General features: G+C 34.7%; 1 protein-coding gene across 1 annotated transcript; it reads left to right on the top strand.

Moving 5' to 3' along the window:
* The first annotated feature begins 607 nt into the window (after positions 1 to 607).
* Positions 608 to 19,080, top strand: LOC114528179 (plexin-A4-like). The gene is made up of 40 exons (XM_028549791.1): positions 608 to 836; positions 2,268 to 3,252; positions 3,341 to 3,523; positions 3,615 to 3,740; positions 3,830 to 3,930; positions 4,541 to 4,670; positions 5,087 to 5,243; positions 5,523 to 5,619; positions 5,721 to 5,826; positions 6,201 to 6,317; positions 6,752 to 6,856; positions 7,117 to 7,213; positions 7,299 to 7,480; positions 7,787 to 7,935; positions 8,271 to 8,373; positions 8,767 to 8,903; positions 9,269 to 9,466; positions 9,653 to 9,749; positions 10,126 to 10,353; positions 10,494 to 10,604; positions 11,323 to 11,388; positions 11,870 to 12,122; positions 13,163 to 13,305; positions 13,462 to 13,586; positions 13,673 to 13,732; positions 13,916 to 13,990; positions 14,210 to 14,276; positions 14,483 to 14,623; positions 14,819 to 14,929; positions 15,005 to 15,050; positions 15,243 to 15,407; positions 15,656 to 15,774; positions 15,938 to 16,033; positions 16,271 to 16,440; positions 16,630 to 16,732; positions 17,009 to 17,053; positions 17,132 to 17,196; positions 17,334 to 17,400; positions 17,637 to 17,711; positions 18,043 to 19,080. The coding sequence occupies exons 2-40, from the start codon at positions 2,269 to 2,271 to the stop codon at positions 18,124 to 18,126; spliced, it is 5,484 nt and encodes a 1,827-aa protein (XP_028405592.1). The 5' UTR covers positions 608 to 836; position 2,268; the 3' UTR covers positions 18,127 to 19,080.
* Positions 19,081 to 19,116: the final 36 nt, after the last annotated feature.

Below are 19,116 nucleotides of genomic sequence, written 5' to 3'. Positions count from 1 at the left end.
ATCTCTATGGCCTCGTACCCCTAAAAAGTTGTAGATAGTATACCCGAGGAACCGAGGTACACGCGTAAAAACGCTCAGGTTGATGCAATGTTGATATAAACAGGATGGAACAATGTTGTGCTGCCCACATTGTTCAGAGTTGTTATCAATATTGTTACACCCGATTCAGTTTCAACAATATTGTTCAAAGTTGAGAACAACTCTGAACAATGTGGGCAGCACAACATTGTTCAATCCTGTTCATATCAACATTGCATCAACCTGAGCGTTTTTAGGCGTGTACGAGGTTGAACCTTGAATCTCCAGCGCTATCTGGGCCCTGGAACCATGTTGGTTGAGAATTGAGATGGGCATTTCAGAACCGCAGAACCACAGTTTTTTTGGCAAACTGGAATAGAATACTTCTGGAATAGTGGTTATGGGTCAAGTGCGTACTCGGCAGCCTGATTTCAGTTTGTGTTTTTTTTGCAAAGCGTGCCCTAACCCCATGGGGGCAACTCCCACCAACAGAGTTATACGTTAAACCCCCCACGATTGTAAAATTAGTATGCATTATTTATATAACACATAACGTATGCTAATGCTGCAATACAAAACACACCCCGGATGTATATTGGATATTGTGATCACAAACTAGTATTTCAAATATAAACGTTTATATCTCCAAATTGAATTGAATTTTACATTTAAAGTCGAGTCAATTATGGGTATTTGAGTATAAAGTGGATTATAATAGAAAAGTTGATATAACTCACCAACAGATCTGGAATACATGCAAAATATTTGGCATATTTGGTGTTGACTTTTACAGAACGTTCACGTCGAACGAAAACGAAGTAAGTTGATGTTTTCAAATGTTTCGTTTTTCACGGAAATATATCGATTTTTTATAGTAGTATTAGTATCTTTAGAATGATTATACAAAACGTTAACTTTTGACGAAACATTTTTCGTAGCAACCTTATTGAAAATTTAATATTAACTGAAAGAATTTGAATTTCTGCTCCATGCTTTATATATAACATAAAGTACGCTAAAAGTTAATAAGATCATCATCTACTGATCGTTTTAGAAATACAAAAACTAAGGGTATTACATATCAAGCAATTGCTGCCCTGGTATGTTTGAAGCCTACTTTATACTAACGAGGTAACATGCATTGTAAAATTGGTAAGGAAAACGTTTAACGTTATGCTTCTCATGCTTCGAGCACATGCATTAACAACAATTGATAATGAAGTATTTCAACTGATTATCTGATGATGTATTTGGCACTTGGAAGCACAATATTTGAAACATGGCCAAGTAAACGATTTCTTTATAACTCTTCAGTAAACTTTTAAAATTTAATCACCTGTGAGGAAAATTTGATAATATTTTATTGAAATATTACAGCAAATGGATGATAATAATATATATACCAACAGGGCTGCTAATAAAATGTCATGTCCAACAAGAGACTTCATTACTGGGATACTTTTTTTTATGCCTGCTATTACATTATGTGTGATTAATAGTTGTATCCCACTTTATGAAGTCACATCAAGACATCAAATAATCAGTATCTCAAATGAATGTGAAAATGCCACAAATGCAAGCAAATAAAGTTTTAATGTTCATTATTTTTGATAAAAAAATTAACAATTATTGAATTTGGTTTTCACATTATGTGAAGTATTGTTCTTATTAATATTTAAGTTTGAAAGTGTATGTGATGTCATAACATGTTGGATGTATAGAAGGCTGTTATAATTGGCAAATGCTGTAGCATGTCCCCTGCTATTAAATCTCCATTGTGTGTCTGTACACTGTGTGTCATTCATTGTTTGTAATAAACAGAAAATAATGTATTAAATAGAAAATAATTGTTCATTTTATTGAAACAACATATGGAAACAACTTATTTCCCTCCATTTTGAAATTCTTGACAGTTACTACACCAGGTATCTATGTATATTGTCCTTAGTACATACCTGACCTGCTATTTATCTCTCCAGAAATTGATTGGAATGAGATTGGAAAGGTTAATGTAAGATTATCAACTAAATGTTGAGATAATATAAAATAGAAAAAGAGCACTTAGTTTAAGTATGTTGTACAAGTAACATGTATGTAGTATAAGTATGTTATATATAACTGGCTGGGTACTGGTAGTGTATGGGGCCTATGGGCTGTTATATATTGTCTCTTTCAACACAAGAAATACCTTGTGTGTCATGTAAGGTTAGAAAACAGATTGTTCTAATTTTTACATTTTCATATTTTAGGATGCTTGTTTATGAACTGTTGGCTTGGATTTGTTGCACAACAGTTGTTTCAGGACAATTTATATTTCAGCCGCAAAATGTTATATTAAGAAATATATTAATTGACCACAGTACAGATAATGTTTATGTTGCTGGGGTGAACTATATATATAGACTGAACAACAATCTTACAAAACTTAATGAGGTGAAGGCAGCATGTGGTCGAAAATCTTTTGCTAATGCAAATCAGGTTATAATGATTGAGAGTTTAACAGGTACTCGAAGGTTGTTTGCGTGTGGTACATGTCAGTATGGTGTATGCACAACTTATAGTATGAACTTGGCTTCAAAAACTCAACTTGGGGATACTATTGGTGTTGTTCCAAGTTCCACAAATTTCAGTGCTGTTGCCCTGGAAGATCTTCAAAATAATGGCATTCTTATCGCTAGAACTCAAACTACCGGCGGTCTTGACACATCAAAGGATTACATATTGAACACTTATAATACAAAATCGTGCAGTGGTAACTTGCGTAAATGCATTGGAATGAAGGCAGGCCTTCAATTGTCCAAGAAAAGACCAAAGATGTATTACACTCTTGCAGTTATTGTAGGAAAATTTAGATATTTTTTCAGTCGAAATAATGCTGAAGGCAAAAATAAGGCTGGAACTAATGTGGCAAGGTTGTGTCAATCTTATGTAACAATAAGTGACATTAAAACATATGCGGAGATGCCATTGCAATGTGTTGGAAAAGATGGAACAATTTATAACCAACTTGTAGCAGCAAAAGTTGTTCGATCTAATGAACAGTTTGGAAGTACTGGAAATAATGATTCAGTTTTAATTGGTGTGTTTCATCAGTCAAGTACATCTTCAAAGTTGTCTATTTGTACATTCACTTTCAAACAAATCAATGAGATATTTATGAAGAATATTGATAAGTGCTTCACTAGCAATTCAGTGCATCGGAATAGATATGAGGAAGATCTAAAGTGTACAAAGGTTTGTGAATCTTGCTGTTTTGACTAATCCATTTTTGAGGGTCAACTAACGACTAAATATTATATACTATTATTTAAAACTTATGTAGGAAGATGGTATAGATCGTTGTTCTAAAGAAGCTAAAAACGAAAGAATAGTTGGCACAATAATATGTGAAAATAAAGCCCTTGTCACATGCACTGATTGTGGTTCAATAACATCTATGGACACTACAAACTACCAAGGAAATATTATCACTTTTCTTGGAGGAAGGAATGGAAAACTCAGTAAGGTAAACTAGACAAAAATCTTCTGAATTTTCATGCAAAAAGGCAGGTACTTGAGGAAACTTCTTGTGATGTGAAATATTCGCTCTTCTTTAGTTTATCATTTATTCCAATTCATTGGCGCGAAGATACGAGACTTCAAATAGAATACCTGGATCTGAAATTTTATCTGTGAAATTTGACTCTAGTGGGACCGGTGTTTATCTTCTGTCTGAGAACAAGGTAAAACTCTGATAATTACCGTAGGTAAACCCGAAGTAGGTTTGCGCAGATTTTGATTTTATGCTACATTTTCGTTATATTTTTTTTAGGTTCTGAAAATTCCCGTTGAAGAATGTAGCAATCGAACAACATGCGAGAGTTGCGTTAAAAATGATGATCCCTATTGTGGCTGGTGTACACTTTATGCTAAGTTAGTATAATCCTCTCACTTTTCACTTCACAACCTCAAGACAACTTTGCAACTTCACCGCTTTATCAACCGATAAACCGTCCGTCAACTCCGGTTAAACCTGTTTATTTATCTCAATGGCTATCACGCATACCTAATATTCATTGAGTCATGTGTTATGCAATAATTTCTTGGGTTAATTCAACTGAGCTATAATATAATTGGAGAGAGCAACCATAGATACAGAAATTGAAGCCGGAATTTGCTGCGGCCGCCATCTTACTGTGACCACCTTGAGGGGTGAACTATAGGGAAAATGTGATATTTTCCGCTGTTTGAAATGGTATGTTTGATTTGATTTAGTCCTCTACCTCGCAATAACAAGACAAAAACAGCGGAAAATATCACATTTTCCCTATAGTTCACCCCTCAAGGTGGTCACAGTAAGATGGCGGCCGCAGCAAATTCCAGCTTCAATTTCTGTATCTATGGTTGCTCTCTCCATTTATATTATAGCTTAGTGGTTAATTCATCCAAATGTTTAGAGAAAAGTAAAGTGGTGTTCCTGACAATATCATATGCCATTAATCATGTATGTTCTTACCTAATCCGTTCACGTACCTATTTTTAGATGCACAACTTATGAAAAGTGTCCAAATTATGGGTCTCATTTGAGATATGTTCGGAAACCCACTGAATGCATTGGTATTTCCAGCCTTAGTCCTTCATTGTTACCCCTAAGTGACACAAGAATTCAAAAAGTACGTAATTTTATGGTAGTTTTATACCACAGTTTATAAAGTTTCGCGATTCAGCTGAACCTCATGCCGGCAAGCAAGTTTTGAGATTTAAGTAAACTACGATTATCGTCATCGATGAATAACGGCATTATATTTCATTTGCACAGCTCTATTCCGAAAGTCTGAAGAATAATGTTCATTATTTGAACCCTTTAATCACCGTTTTTTTACTGTAAATTGATGAAGATGCATGAATATTTATGTGATACCAGTTGATGTTCCAATGCTTCAAAGTTCTTTTTTGAAAGATAACTAATTATTTCACTTCTGTTGTGATGTCCGACATTCTTCGTGTATCCATTCCCATAGTACCTTAAGGAATCATGAAAAAGAAGGACGTCCTACTGACCAAGATTTATATTTCATTCTATATTTAGGTGAACATAACCATTGTTAATCTTCCCGACACGCAGAAGAAGGACGCTTATGGCTGTTCTGTTAATGATGTAATAATGGCGTCTACTTTAAATGGTGATGTAATGGAATGTTCTGTGCCGACCTCAATGCATCTTCCAGAAGCAAGTGCTGAAACAGGTACGCAGGAAAAGGCTGGTTTTTACTTTAAGAAAATTATTCTGGGGCTATTTTTTCGGTATCAATAGTTTTGGTTGTTCTCAAATGAATGGTACATAATTTTCCAACATGGACAGCAGTCCAGTCAGCTATCATTTTCGCCGGCTGTCGATATTATATTTTAGATCTACATATCTATTTTAGTCAACCGGATTGCCAGCGAGCATGCTTGGATTGCTATAGGATTGCTAGCTCTGAGGAGTCGTTCTACATGTATTTTTATATATTTTTGCGAACCAGGTTTTGTCAAGAGTGAGGTAGCTGTATTGTCGAATGAAACAAATTCGAAGATAGCAATTGCTATGCTGGAGTTTTACAACTGCTCAGCAATATCTAGGTTGGTTTAGAGTATGACGATTTTCATTTACTACATGATATTTCCATGTCTGTTTGTGCACTTCGAAAGACGCTAAGTAAAACTAATTTCTTTCTTTTAAGTTGTTTAAGATGTACAACGGGTGCTTTGAGATGTTCTTGGTGTCATTACGAAGCTGAGTGCTCCGGTGACATAACTACAACCTGTCCCAAATCATTTGCTCCTTGGGTACGTAAAATGTATTTAGGAAGATCATTTCATGTTGTTTTGTTAAAGTGAGTTTTTTGTAATTTCAACATTTTTATAAAATTAAAAAATCTCGGATACAAATAACATAAAGCGATAAATGAACGACTTTTTCATCAAGTTCGTTTTTACAAATATGTTCGTATTATGTTTAACACGTTCAAAATCGCTCTATCATGACGTGAAGGGCCATGAAAAAATTCTTGGTGAAATTAACTTTCCTAGATTGCTAGACAGTTAATCATTTTTACACACTCTTTTTGAATAATAAGACATTACAAGCCATGTAAGAAATGATTAAATCTGTGTAATCTATACGTTCGATATAATTCTAAAACTGTGGTAATTAATATCAGGTTTCAAATGACACATCCCGACATCAATGTCCACAACTTGAAGGACAGATTTTGTATATCCCAGCAAGTGTTGAAAGAGCAGTCACCGTGATTGGAACAAGATTACCACAACCTGAGGTAAGATAAATCCATAAAGTCTGAGGTAAGATAATCCATAAAGTCTGAGGTAAGATAATCCATAAAGTCTGAGGTAAGATAATCCATAAAGTCTGAGGTAAGATAAATCCATAAAGTCTGAGGTAAGATAATCCATAAAGTCTGAGGTAAGATAATCCATAAAGTCTGAGGTAAGATAAATCCATAAAGTCTGAGGTAAGATAATCCATAAAGTCTGAGGTAAGATAATCCATAAAGTCTGAGGTAAGATAATCCATAAAGTCTGAGGTAAGATAATCCATAAAGTCTGAGGTAAGATAAATCCATAAAGTCTGAGGTAAGATAAATCCATAAAGTCTGAGGTAAGATAATCCATAATCCACAATTAAGATAAATGGCAAATATGAAACTTTCTTATCTTAATGATAAGCATTATTAATTTCTCATTGATTTAGTCCCCTCATGGTGAATACCAGTGTATTTTTACTGTTGGTGATTTGTCATATTCAATCAAAGCTACTTGGGTTAATAGCACAAGTATTACTTGTGCAGCTCAGCAGGTAAAGTTAGTTACTTGTGCATACATTGGCGTCAATCGAACGTTAATTGTCAGGCTGATTTCTTTTGAAAGTGAAATTTGTTTTTAATAGAAATCAACCAGGCATTACAGAATATATGAATGTGGTCTCCCTCAATTAACGTTCGATTGACGCCTATGTGCATCAGTGTATATAAATAACTTTACAACGAATGGTGCGAGTTACGTCCCAAAATGATTAACTTCTTCGTATATTTAATGTATTTTTTTTACATATTTTAGTACAAATACCGTGCTAAAGAAGAGATTGAAGTGCCTGCAAATATTAGCGTGACGTTGGGTAAAAGTAACGTTTTGCCAGCGAGCGATCAGGTTCAAGGTAATTAGATTAATAACGAACAATTTAATAACGAACATTTTTTTTCATATTGATCACTTGGTTTTAATATTCATCATTTGTTCAGTGTATTTGTACCAATGTCGAAGAACAGCATCGCTCTGCGGTAGTTGTGTTGGATATAAGAAATCTGAATATCATTGTGGTTGGTGTGTCAACACAAAATCCTGTTCTGTTCACGATGGTTGTCCTTCAGGACTGTGGGTGAAACCAAAAGCAGAATGCCCAGGAAGTCCAAAAATAAAATCGGTTTGTTTTGTCTTTCGTACGTGTTTGTTGCAAAACGCTGCATGGGGTATGAAATAGATAGATTTGAAGATTTATCCCAGCTCAACCTGTTAAATCCAACACTGCATGCCTTTTAAAACTCACTCAAATATTTTTTGTCCATGTACTAAAATTTTCGAAAACTCGCAAGTACAAAAATGAACTTGTCTTATATAGGTGTGTCCACCCTAATTTTTTTCATGTATATGCCATGCACTTCATCGACAGAGATGCCACATGCACTCAAATAGTCACGACGTCTATTTATACATTGAAAATCTTTTCTAGTTTTTTCCAAAAACTGGACATGTACTGGGAAATACAACATTAACAATAAAAGGGACAGAGTTTGGTGGAAAATATGACGAAGTTAAGAGTGTTACTATCGGTGATCTTCTGTGTAGAACAATCGAGAAAGATTACAAGATTGCAGTAAGGTAAGAACATCTGTTATTACGGACATTTATTTGTACTTTTTTGAATTGGGGTTTATTGAAATAGGGTTTTGTCACTCCAATTGATTATTTTGTTATGAGGGATCGGTGGATCGTAAAGGTTCTTTACCGAATTGATCCCTCATAATTCCGCCAAACGCGAAAATTAAATGTTGAATAAAGTTTGTTGGATATTTACATTTTAAAGGGAATCAAACTCCCTATTATTAGAGTGGCATGTAAAATATGTCTTGCTATTTACCGTAAATCAATGCTTACCGATTTGCCACTGGACGTCAGAATCATGCCCAAAAGATTGTTGTGTTTTTATTTTCCAGGATTGTATGTATAACAAGTAAATCGAGCAAAACTTTATCAGCACCAATTAAAGTCAATGTTTCCGACAAGGTGGGCTTTTCGAAAGAAGAATTCCGTTATCAAGTAAGTGGAAATAATCCATGAATTCCTAAAACAAAAACAAACTCTGAGGCATTAAAGGCGTTGGTGCAAAAAAAATTTGGAAGAGATGAGCGGTGAAAGTTACAAGCTTTTTGTAAGAGTACAAATTTGTTTTGCTTAACAAAGAGCCGACGTCCTGATTTTTCACACATTTAGTATTAATAAATATAGTGCGCTTTCTTAATTGTGCATCTTTAAAAACATTGTTTCCCATAAGTATTCTGAAGTGAGCTCGTGTTTGTAGTTTGTAATTAAGATGTTTAATGATAGTTTGACTGAATTGGTTTTATTTCTTTGAGATGATTAAATTTCATGTAATGCATTAATTAAAGCGTCAAACATTCATTGTTGTTTTGTCCCTTTTCATCTTTATAGGACCCTCGTATTGTAGATTATGAACCAAAAATAGGTCCGATCTCAGGAGGCACCGCTGTAACTATTTACGGCAATGACCTAGATACTGGTGAAACCATTCTTGTGCGTTTTGGTCAGGCGAATTGTTCAATTTCGAGGTGAGAAGAGTTGAGAGTCCCGCCTTTCGGAATTGAAATGTTTCATTGTATACAGTAAATTCTATTTTTATAGCCAGGAGCGTCAGTTTATATAGTCTGCTGTGCCATGAATCATCCGCTTTCTTAAAGATTTAAGACAGATTACCAATACGTGGTCACGAAAAATATCATAACCCCTCTCCAATTTGTGTTTAAACCACGTTAAAATTACCATTTAATGCCATTGCATGGGAAAAAACTATTCTGCTCTTATCTGTTCGTTCATAAAAAGTCTTTCAATTTTTTCAAACCCGGCGTTTGTAAGTTTCTATTTATTTGCACTCAACAACCATATTGAAACGTTGCGTACCTAATTTTCACAACAGGATATTAAATAAAAAGATAACGTGTACAACATCAGAGTTTAACAATGCAACAAGAAAACGACGTGCGATATCAAATGATGGAAAATTGACGGTCACATTTGACGGCCTAAATCCAGTGTACAGCTCAAACCTAACAGGATTCCAATATGTCCCTAATCCTGTTGTAACTGGTATTTCACCACGTTTTACGTTCCCAAGGTAGGCTGTGAACATCTCATCATACAGATTTTAGGTGTAGATGGTCGCGTGCATTTGCAATGAGTGAATGCACTTAGGCATGCATTTCCCGATTTGGAGGCTTCTATTTACTAATACAGCGAACATTTACAAAATTGATTGACAGCGAGACGTTTATTTTTAACATAATTATCTTTTTTTCTCCAGTTCATACAGACAAGTCATTGTCAATGGCAGCAACTTGAACGGTATCCATTTTCCTGAAATGAGATTGACATTCCCAGACAGGTCTTCTGCTAAAGCGGTAAGTCAACTAGTGATGTGTTTTTTCCCCCGAAAGTAAAATAACTCATGTTAGCTGTGTCCTATAATTTCTGCTGCGATCTTCGCTGCATGCGATTTTCGTCTTTTGACAGATGGAAGCGAGCAAAAAGTTATGAATGCTCTAATGTATAAGTGTCCTTATTTGTACATCCGTAACCTCTTCACTCTTTCACATCTACTAAAAGGAGAAAATTGATAAAATCGCAGCAAAAATTGCAAGTGTAAATATGCAGGCCTATAGACATATACCAAACTGGTATTCGGAGCCGTTATAGCCTCACAAAAATGGCAAAAGTGTACATATATTTACCTGAAGTACATAGTGATGATACATGATTGTGTTTTGTATTATTTAGTCCTGCTACAAGCCAAACTTCGATAACATGATCTGCCCGTTTCCAAATTTAACAACGATCGTGAAAGTTAAAACTAAAACTGAAATTTCATTGTTTCTGGATGGAATAAAAACCTGGGAGGATCTCAGTAGTTATCCACAGTTCAACTCACTTATCATTGTGCCAGATCCAATTATATACAAATTTTCTGGTATACATATTTTAAAGACTGAAAGACTCGGGATCGAGGTAAGGGTATTTATATACAGCACTATTATCAGTGACTAACATGCAGTGCCATCATTTTTAACGACAAGCTAATAGGTCCATTACTAGCAGTTTGTCCTAAGTGCATAAACCAGTTTGCATTAAACCATTTTCTTGTACAGGGCAAACATCTCGTAGTGGAAGAAAAAAAAGATTTGTTGAAATTTATCATCACGGTTGGTGGTCAGAAATGCAATATTACCGGCATGATTGATGGATCCACGCCTTCTCGGGTTCGTACATTATTATCATTATTTCACTTATACATCAACGTGCTAAACCATCACGTGACAAAACGTACCAGAACCGGTCGGCTCGAAAAAGGGGTCAACCTTTAACTGTAGTTCAGGATTTTATACAACTGAAATCGGATTATATATATCATCTTAAATTTAAAGTTAAAAAATATAAAACGATTAGTGAACTAGACAATAGTTTATAGATGATATAAAAAAAGATATAAGAAGCAAAGAGCAAATGTGTACATGGGTATTATATTTGACATAACTAAAAGGTTCATCTGCATATATAAATGATGATGTTTTTGTTTTTGTTGATAAGATCAATTCATAACAAACCGCCAAACTCATTAGAAGAAAAAGTAATGAATTATGAAATCATGTAGCTATACTAGGTGTCGTAAAGTGTTTTGTTTAGCAATTTATGTAGCGTAAAAATGACGCTATGATATCGTTTTTTTCTGTCGGAACTTTTCGTCTTTTCTTCGAGTTTTCAACTCCGTTTCCGGGTTCAGAAAACATAGCTGATCAGGCACTTTGACCCCAGTCCGCAGCTCCGGTACATCATATCATACCAGATAATACCGCGTACTAATATTTTATAATTTGTTTTTATGAACCCCACTTTTTTACCGTGTTAATTTTGCTGCACTTTTGTCGATCATATTCTATATCATAGCATATGAAGATCACGAGTTTTGTCTATCTGTAGAAAGTGATACTTTGCGATGCTCCTGATCAAAAATACTTGCCAAAACAGGAAAGTTTTGAAGTCTTGGTAAGTTTGTTACTTGTGTATATCAAAGAAATAATGTAAATGACTTTATAATATTCTTGATGCCTCGGCATTGCCAATGATACGCTCATTATCTGTTGACATTATTAACTTCTCCCCCTGTAAATGGCACAAGGAGAAGGAAAAAGAAATGGACAATTTTTAAAACAATTAATCCAGTCTTTAATGCCTATGACATCAAGTTGTAGTATATTTACGACAATATATTACGTTATACGTTCATCATTTTAGGTAGAAACATACAGCTGTTATCACATTTATATGCCCAACATGCAACGTTCGTGTCTCTGTAGCTAAAGTACTTGATATGTGCCCATGTAGACAAGAAAAAACCTCTCCATCTTCCAGCTGGACACCGAATTAATATGACACGCTTCCGATAAAATTTGCAAATATAACTCTTATATATAGCACCATCTCGTACGTACAGTCGAGTTAAATCATTATTTTAATTTTATTCAAGGTCAACGTTTCTTCAAGCACACTTCGTTTCAACGTTGGCAGACTCAAGTATGATCAGGCTTCGAGCAAGAGTTCCTCAAACATGGAGTTTATCTACATCATCGTTGGTGTTATTTGTGGTGTGTTTTTCATTTTCATTTTATTGATGGTCTGTTTTGTTCGTCGCAAGAGACGACAAGAAAAACAGAAAGAACGAACATATGAATTGCAAATAAACAGTTTGGAATCAAAGGTCGCAAAAGAATGTCGTGAAGGTATAGTTAACGATGACTTTTTCTTTGATTGCATAAAAAATTAAAAAACAATTTTCTACTACTTTCATCTATTCCAGCATGTTCAGGTCAAAATAACCCACGCAGCTGATTATTTGGCTGAAACTTTTCCGCTCGGGCTTAAACATGAACAATAAATATTGTACATTGCTTTGTACACTGACAGTGGCGTAATGCTGGAAAAGCCGCTTTTATATATAGGAAGTTTTAAATGTGTGGAAAGAATGTAAATTAATTTGTGTTTATGGAGAACCCAATACCCATGAGCGGCAAGGTTAAGATGAAAATACCTTTTTCGAGAACAGCAGAGTATTAATATAAGTTGAACTTTCTAACGCCCACCTTCGAACCATATAAGGCATTCTTCTTTGTAAGGAAGTCGACCCTGATCTTTTTATTACTTTCGTAAATGACATAGTTTCCTCCAATTATGTCAGCAGTTCACCAATATAGTTGACAATAGTTGATCGTCATTCTCTTTTTTCAGTCGACACGATAAGTAGCTGTTCCACGTTGGGACTTTTGAGCCATTACGCAAACGAAAATATTAAAATATTAAATATGCCTCTGACAAAAAAATTCGCCAAAAATATTGCAAAGATCTCCTAAAATACTTGATATTGTGATATTGCTGATGTTTGCATATAAAATCATGTGGAAGATTTTGGGGAGGAAGTAAAAAATTGTAAAAGTTTAATAATTTAATGCGGTCTAACACCTGCTTGAAAAATATATATATAAAGCTCGACATTTCGACCTATGAATTAACGTTCATACTAGCTTCCTTGAAGGTGCTTGCTAAAACTGCATATTAGGCAGTTCCTAAACCAAATTTTATGATATTCTTTTATGCGTGTACATGCGTAGTTTATGGGGCCTTCTTGCATAACTTTTTATTGACAACTCTATCGACCAAGATCCAGTACAACCCTACACAATATATACTTATTTCTACCAATGATCGTTGCAATACTTGATGTCTTCTGATATTTCACCACATTTCAATTCTTTATTTTCTACAGCATTTGCTGAACTCCAAACAGACATGACTGACTTCACGACAGATCTTGGAGATGGATGCATTCATTACTTTGACTTCAAAAACTACGCAAAACGTGTTTTGTTTCCGGGAGTTGAACACCATCCTGTCATGGATGAAAAAATGGTAAGTTGTGTTTAAATTTGAAATTCATTCCTCACGATTTTCTTCTAAATTTTTACATTGTTCAATCCCAAATTTTCTTTCAAGTTCATAAATGAAGAGAGACAGTACCATATTTCTGATATAACACTTATAACACTGATTTATCATGTTTTGTAGGCACAAGAAAGTCCCAAATGGGACGAAGCTCTTCGAACGTTTTCGCAGTTAATTGGCAACAAAAACTTCCTATTAATTTTTGTGAAGACATTGGAAAACCAAGGCCAGTTTAAAATGCAAGATAGGTATGATCACAATGATATATATCATGTTCCTTAACAATAAATTGATTTTTTTATATCCGACGAGTACTTACATTATAAATTTTCAGGTGCAACGTCGCTTCTCTTCTTGTTATTGCTTTACAAAGTAAAATGGATTACTGTACCGAGTGCGTATCTTTTGTTATTTTTCACTAAAAATACGTATGATTGGCAATTCTTACAATTTTATGTATATAAACAATATGCAACTTCCCACCTTTCCCAGTGCTACTGTACAACTGCTCACGCTCCCTATTTGCTATGTGGCTATAATTTTGTATTTGAAACGTTTATCACGATCTTTTATTTAGCATTCTTCAGCGTCTTTTGGCCGAGTTAATACGGAAATCTATGTCAAAAAGTCATCCTAAACTTTTGCTAAGGAGGTATATGTCCTGTAGATATATTTTTATCCATTGATTGCAGGAACAAATACCCCAACAAATAGTCAATTCCTAAACTAAATTTAGAACCCGGTGGAGTTTATTTTCAATATTTCAAGATATATCGGTTGAAAGTACTGCATGGGTTACCCTCATTTCCTTTCTTGAATTACTCAAGTAACAAAGTACACTATATGTTTATAATGATTTTTTCTTATCTAGAACCGAATGCGTTGCTGAGAAATTACTCACAAATTGGTTGACATTTACCTTATCAAACTTTATCAAGGTGCGTCATGTGCGTCATTATCCATGCAGAGAATTTTCATTATCAGTGAAAAATCTTGAAAGTTGAAACACTTTTCGACTTCAAAAACCACGTTTATTATCTTATATAATAAAGTAATCATTGGTGTACAAAAGCTTTATTTCCCGAAATAATACCATGGATTGGAACTAGTGTTAATTATGGATACCTCCTTATTTTCGTCACAGGATAAGGCTGGTAAACCTCTGTTTGTGTTGTACAAATCCATCCGATTTCAAGTAGAAAAGGGTCCCATTGATGTGATGACAAACGAAGCTCGTTATTCACTCAGCGAGGACAAATTACTGAGACAAAGTATTGATTATAATGTGAGTATCTGCGATATTTTTGAATCATTATTGATGCACAAAAAAGTGCCGGCGAAGTGAACATCACGTGTGAAAAAGTCAAAGTAATACCAAGGCTGAACACACCGAAAAATCGACGTCCTAACAAAAATAAAATAAATACAATAAATATTGACGTCTGCCTCAAAGTATTCTTATATATATATATTTTTACAGAAATTAACAGTTACAGTGGAATTTGAGGATAATCCGCCAGTTCAAGTGGACGTACTTGATACAGATACCATCGAACAAACGAAGGAAAAAATAATGGAAGTTTTGTTTAAGGTAAATCTTTATTCGTATTGTTAAAGGTGGCTCTCTACAGTTCTAATGATAGCAATGCTTCCATATTCTCTTTAGAATGTGCCATTTTCATCTCGCGTTCCAAAGGACGAGTTAACGTTAAGTAAGTTGTTACTGAAGGGTAAAGTCAATAAGATTCTCGTAACGAAACAGCCCAGAATATAATTCAATAATCAATTCACCAGGGTTTGTCAACTAGCCCCTGCCTCCCAAACTGTTACCTCGTGCAAATACGCATATTTTAGGATTATTCCTTAGGCTATGACGTATATTCTTGTGATGTTATTTTATTAAGAATGGATTGAAAGTCCATCAAATCACACGATTCTCAAGGATGATGATGTCACAAGCCTTCGTGAAGGGGAATGGAAACGACTAAATACGCTTGGTCATTATCAAATACCAGATGGGACATGTTTGCGTCTTGTCAGACGTTTTGCGGCTAGTTTCGATACTTCTGGTGAGACATATCTTATTTTTCATCACGCTTAAAAAAATATTGATATTATGAGAGAAAGAACAACGGCAGTGTTCACACGCTTACAACGCACATTTCAAATATAAATGAACAGCATGTTATCAGTTTATGAATGTCTCCTATATTTGAGATCAGTGTATTTCTCTATGTCTCTTTCTCGGGAAATTTATAGAATATAAAAAAAATAATGATTTAAACACAAATGTCATTTATTGTTAATTTTTTTTCAGAATTCCACAATGCGAGCTTACCCAAGGTTTCTTACAGCCCATCTTTGTACAGTACGACGTCATTGGTACAAAGTAGTAAACATAATATTAACGATGCAGACAGAAAACCATGGCACTTGGTAAGATTTTCTGCAAGTTACAAATTCACTTTGTATTGATGATCATGAAAATAACCTCTAGCTTGCACTTTAGAAAAATGAAAAAAAAGCGACAAAAGAATTAAATATTAATTAGACAATGTAGATCTGTTTATATTTTGGATGTGATTTTATTGTGTTTTAGTCAAAACACGTCGACTCATACGCACCAGAAAAAGATGACCCACGACACAGCAAAATGTTGTCAGAAATATATCTCACGCGACTCTTGAGTACCAAGGTAAGTGAACTTGCAACCAGGTGCAAGACATATCAAGTTGGAATCATAAACAGCAAATGAAATTCATTGATAATTTTATTTCATGGAGGGAAAGTGCATTTCCCCCCAATGTTTACAAACACGCAACTTTCATCGCAAAGTGACGTGTGATTTACATTCCTACTCGTAAGCTCACGAATATGACAAATTACCAAATGTTTTCAGTTTCTCATGCAATATGTCCACTGTCAATTTCAGGGTACATTACAACAATATGTTGATGACATGTTTGACTGTATCTTCCCTGCATTTCGGAAGAATGAACGTCCTCCATTGCCCATCAAGTTCCTTTTTGATTTCTTGGATGACCAAGCAAAAGAGTTGAATATCACAGATCCAGAAGTCCTCCACACGTGGAAGAACAACAGGTTAGTGGAATTATACTATAATGTTTTTGCCCAAATCAGAACTCTGAAATCTTCTTCACCTTCCGTTCTTGCTTCTGGAAGATCGTCGGAGGACTAAACTGTTAATATTTTTTTTACTTGTTTGATGACAAACGATAAATCTCTCGAGAGTGTTACTGTGATCTCAATTCTTTTTGTTCATATTCTTAGCTTACCGTTGAGGTTCTGGGTGAATCTGATCAAGAATCCAAACTTTTTATTTGATGTTTATAAAGCACCAATTGTTGATTCATGTTTGAGTGTTATTGCTCAGGTTGGTAAGAAACATTGCTATACTCAGTTGAGAGTAAAACGTTTTCTCGCTACTCCAACAAGAACTGGCTTTCATTTGGTCGTAACTGTCGTGAACACAACATGTCACGTCTTGCTTTTCAAATCTAGCTATATCGCCCCTCCTGGTATAACAAGGCGGGGCTGTGGATTCGATTTCTATATACTAAGTTGCATTTCCCACAACGTTTTCGGTTTATCATTAGTTAATCGTGTTTTTTTCCCCACCTTAAAATTGGTTTTAATTGTTTTATCGTAGTTGTTCATGGACTCTTGTTCCGTCACTGATCACGTGCTTGGGAAAGTAAGTTTGTCGTTCTTTAAATAATTAATACAAGTTTAAACATCGCTCTATAGGTTATATTATTTCTGTCATATATAGGATTCTCCATCAAATAAACTGCTGTATGCGAAGGAAATACCTGTGTACAAACAAAAAGTTGAAAGGTGTTGTGAAATTTTGTTTTTCGCATAGTTACCGATGTCTTTAATTTACTTCACTCGATTAAAATGAATATTACACGTTAAATGAAGAGGATATATAGTTATATAGATATAAGTTATAACGACGTCATTTTTTAAAGGTTTTACCAGGAGGTTTCGAAGGCACCGAGGTTAACGGACGAAGAAATTACAGAGTTTTTCGCAACTGTAAGTTATCATTACCAAAGTATCTTTTTAATTGCATGCCATTTACTAACATTAAGAGATTTAGGTGACAATGGCTTTAGGGTAACCTTCTGTAGTTTCCGCCGTTGGTAGCATACACAAAAATAGTCTAAATATCAACTGTAATAAGCATAAAATGATTTATATTTTTTCTGAAGTTTCTAAAGATAATTGTATAAAAACTCTGATATTCCACCTTATCTCATTTCCTGATATAGCATTACATTGAAGACTTTAATGTAGATAACGCATTGAAAGAATTGTACAAGTATGCAGCCAAGTACCAAGACGAGGTGAGCCGTAAGCTACCACAATGCATGATAAATTGTTGTGACCAGCGAAACTTGCTGACGTGATTCTTCAGGCCCCGGTGCATGGTTTGACAACCTTAATTTACGATAATTCTCGACAAGAAGACGACTTTGAACCTGCCAGACTCCCCAGGGGATATTCCGCGCTACTTCATGACTATTTTCTGCTCTCTGAACCCTGGGCGGGTTGATTTAGTCCCCTTGAATGCTCCCTTGAAAACCTTTTCAAACGTCACAATGTTGATGGCCTTCAGCAAGCGGATCTTTTATCGTTGAATGGTCTGTATCTCTAAACTTTTGATTTATTGATCAGCTCCAAGAGGCACTAGAAGACGCACGTTATCCACAGCTCGCAAGCAAGCTGGAACATGTCGTCGCCATCTTTTCTGATGATTAGAACATCTTTTTAGAAACGCTTTTATTCATAATATGTATAATTATACTAGTTATTTATGCAATTAGATAGTTAAGTTTTGTATTCATAATTAGGTAACTTTATTATATTATCCATATTTGAGAAACTGGATAGTCATAGTTCAGCAAAATATGATCAGGAAACTGGCAAAGTACTAAAACTGCACTCCCGTATTCATACGTTGGAATTATAAATTATGATGAAGACAAAGAAGTAATTTATATACCCCTTTAAGTATGTATACTATACTATACTTTAAGTATGTATATATAACATGTAACATCTCTATAGAAAACCATTGCAAATCTGCATGATTATGCGAGAAAAAAATCACGCGGGGAGAATTTTTTTCGCATTGTTCTTGTAAGGCCTTTGTTAAACGTCGCATTTTGATCACGTTGAATGCAATTCAATGAGATGATGATAAACCTCCGTAACATCTCATCTATTTGAATTCCGTTCGACGCGACCAAAATTCGACGTTTAACCAGGTATAAGTTAGTGCATGTGGTCAAATTAAGGTTAATATAAGGTACTAAGGATTAATTAAGTTAATAAAGTTTAGGTTGATAATATACTATTAGTAAAAGACTTAAGGCTAGGTGCTGAAACTGTGTAGTCACAATGGTCAAGTGGAAAATATTAGCATAAAAGTAATACTAGTATTCATTTTTTAAATATAAAATAATGTTGTTGGGTTTCACCGTATCTACATATACTGGGTGTGTCAAAACAGGCAACGCCTTTTAAAGTATTTGGAACCGTGAAAGATGACGAGTAGAATTACAGCGTTTTTTAACATCGTTTTTGAAAACTTGCGTTCGTAGATTAAGTAATTTACGTACAATAGCACTATAGCAGGTTGATGTTTAGTCATCTTATTTTTGGGACATCTTGGTCCCTTGGACACCTATATATGGTTATTGGCCTATGTCGTCATTTACTACTCTATAACATTTCGAAATAAAGGAG

The sequence above is a fragment of the Dendronephthya gigantea genome, unplaced genomic scaffold (genome assembly GCF_004324835.1).
Source record: "Dendronephthya gigantea isolate DGI-Jeju-01 unplaced genomic scaffold, DenGig_1.0 000048F, whole genome shotgun sequence".
Classification (NCBI taxonomy): Eukaryota; Metazoa; Cnidaria; class Anthozoa; order Malacalcyonacea; family Nephtheidae; genus Dendronephthya; species Dendronephthya gigantea.
This window is presented reverse-complemented; position numbering and strand designations above follow the sequence as displayed.

Excerpts from the sequence above, each read along its gene's own strand:
- LOC114528179 (XM_028549791.1), top strand. The coding sequence starts at position 2,269 with ATGCTTGTTTATGAACTGTTGGCTTGGATTTGTTGCACAACAGTTGTT. Across the intron at positions 13,991-14,209 it reads CCTAAACTTTTGCTAAGGAG|AACCGAATGCGTTGCTGAGA; the intron begins GTATATGTCCTG and ends TTTCTTATCTAG. Across the intron at positions 15,408-15,655 it reads GGCTAGTTTCGATACTTCTG|AATTCCACAATGCGAGCTTA; the intron begins GTGAGACATATC and ends ATTTTTTTTCAG.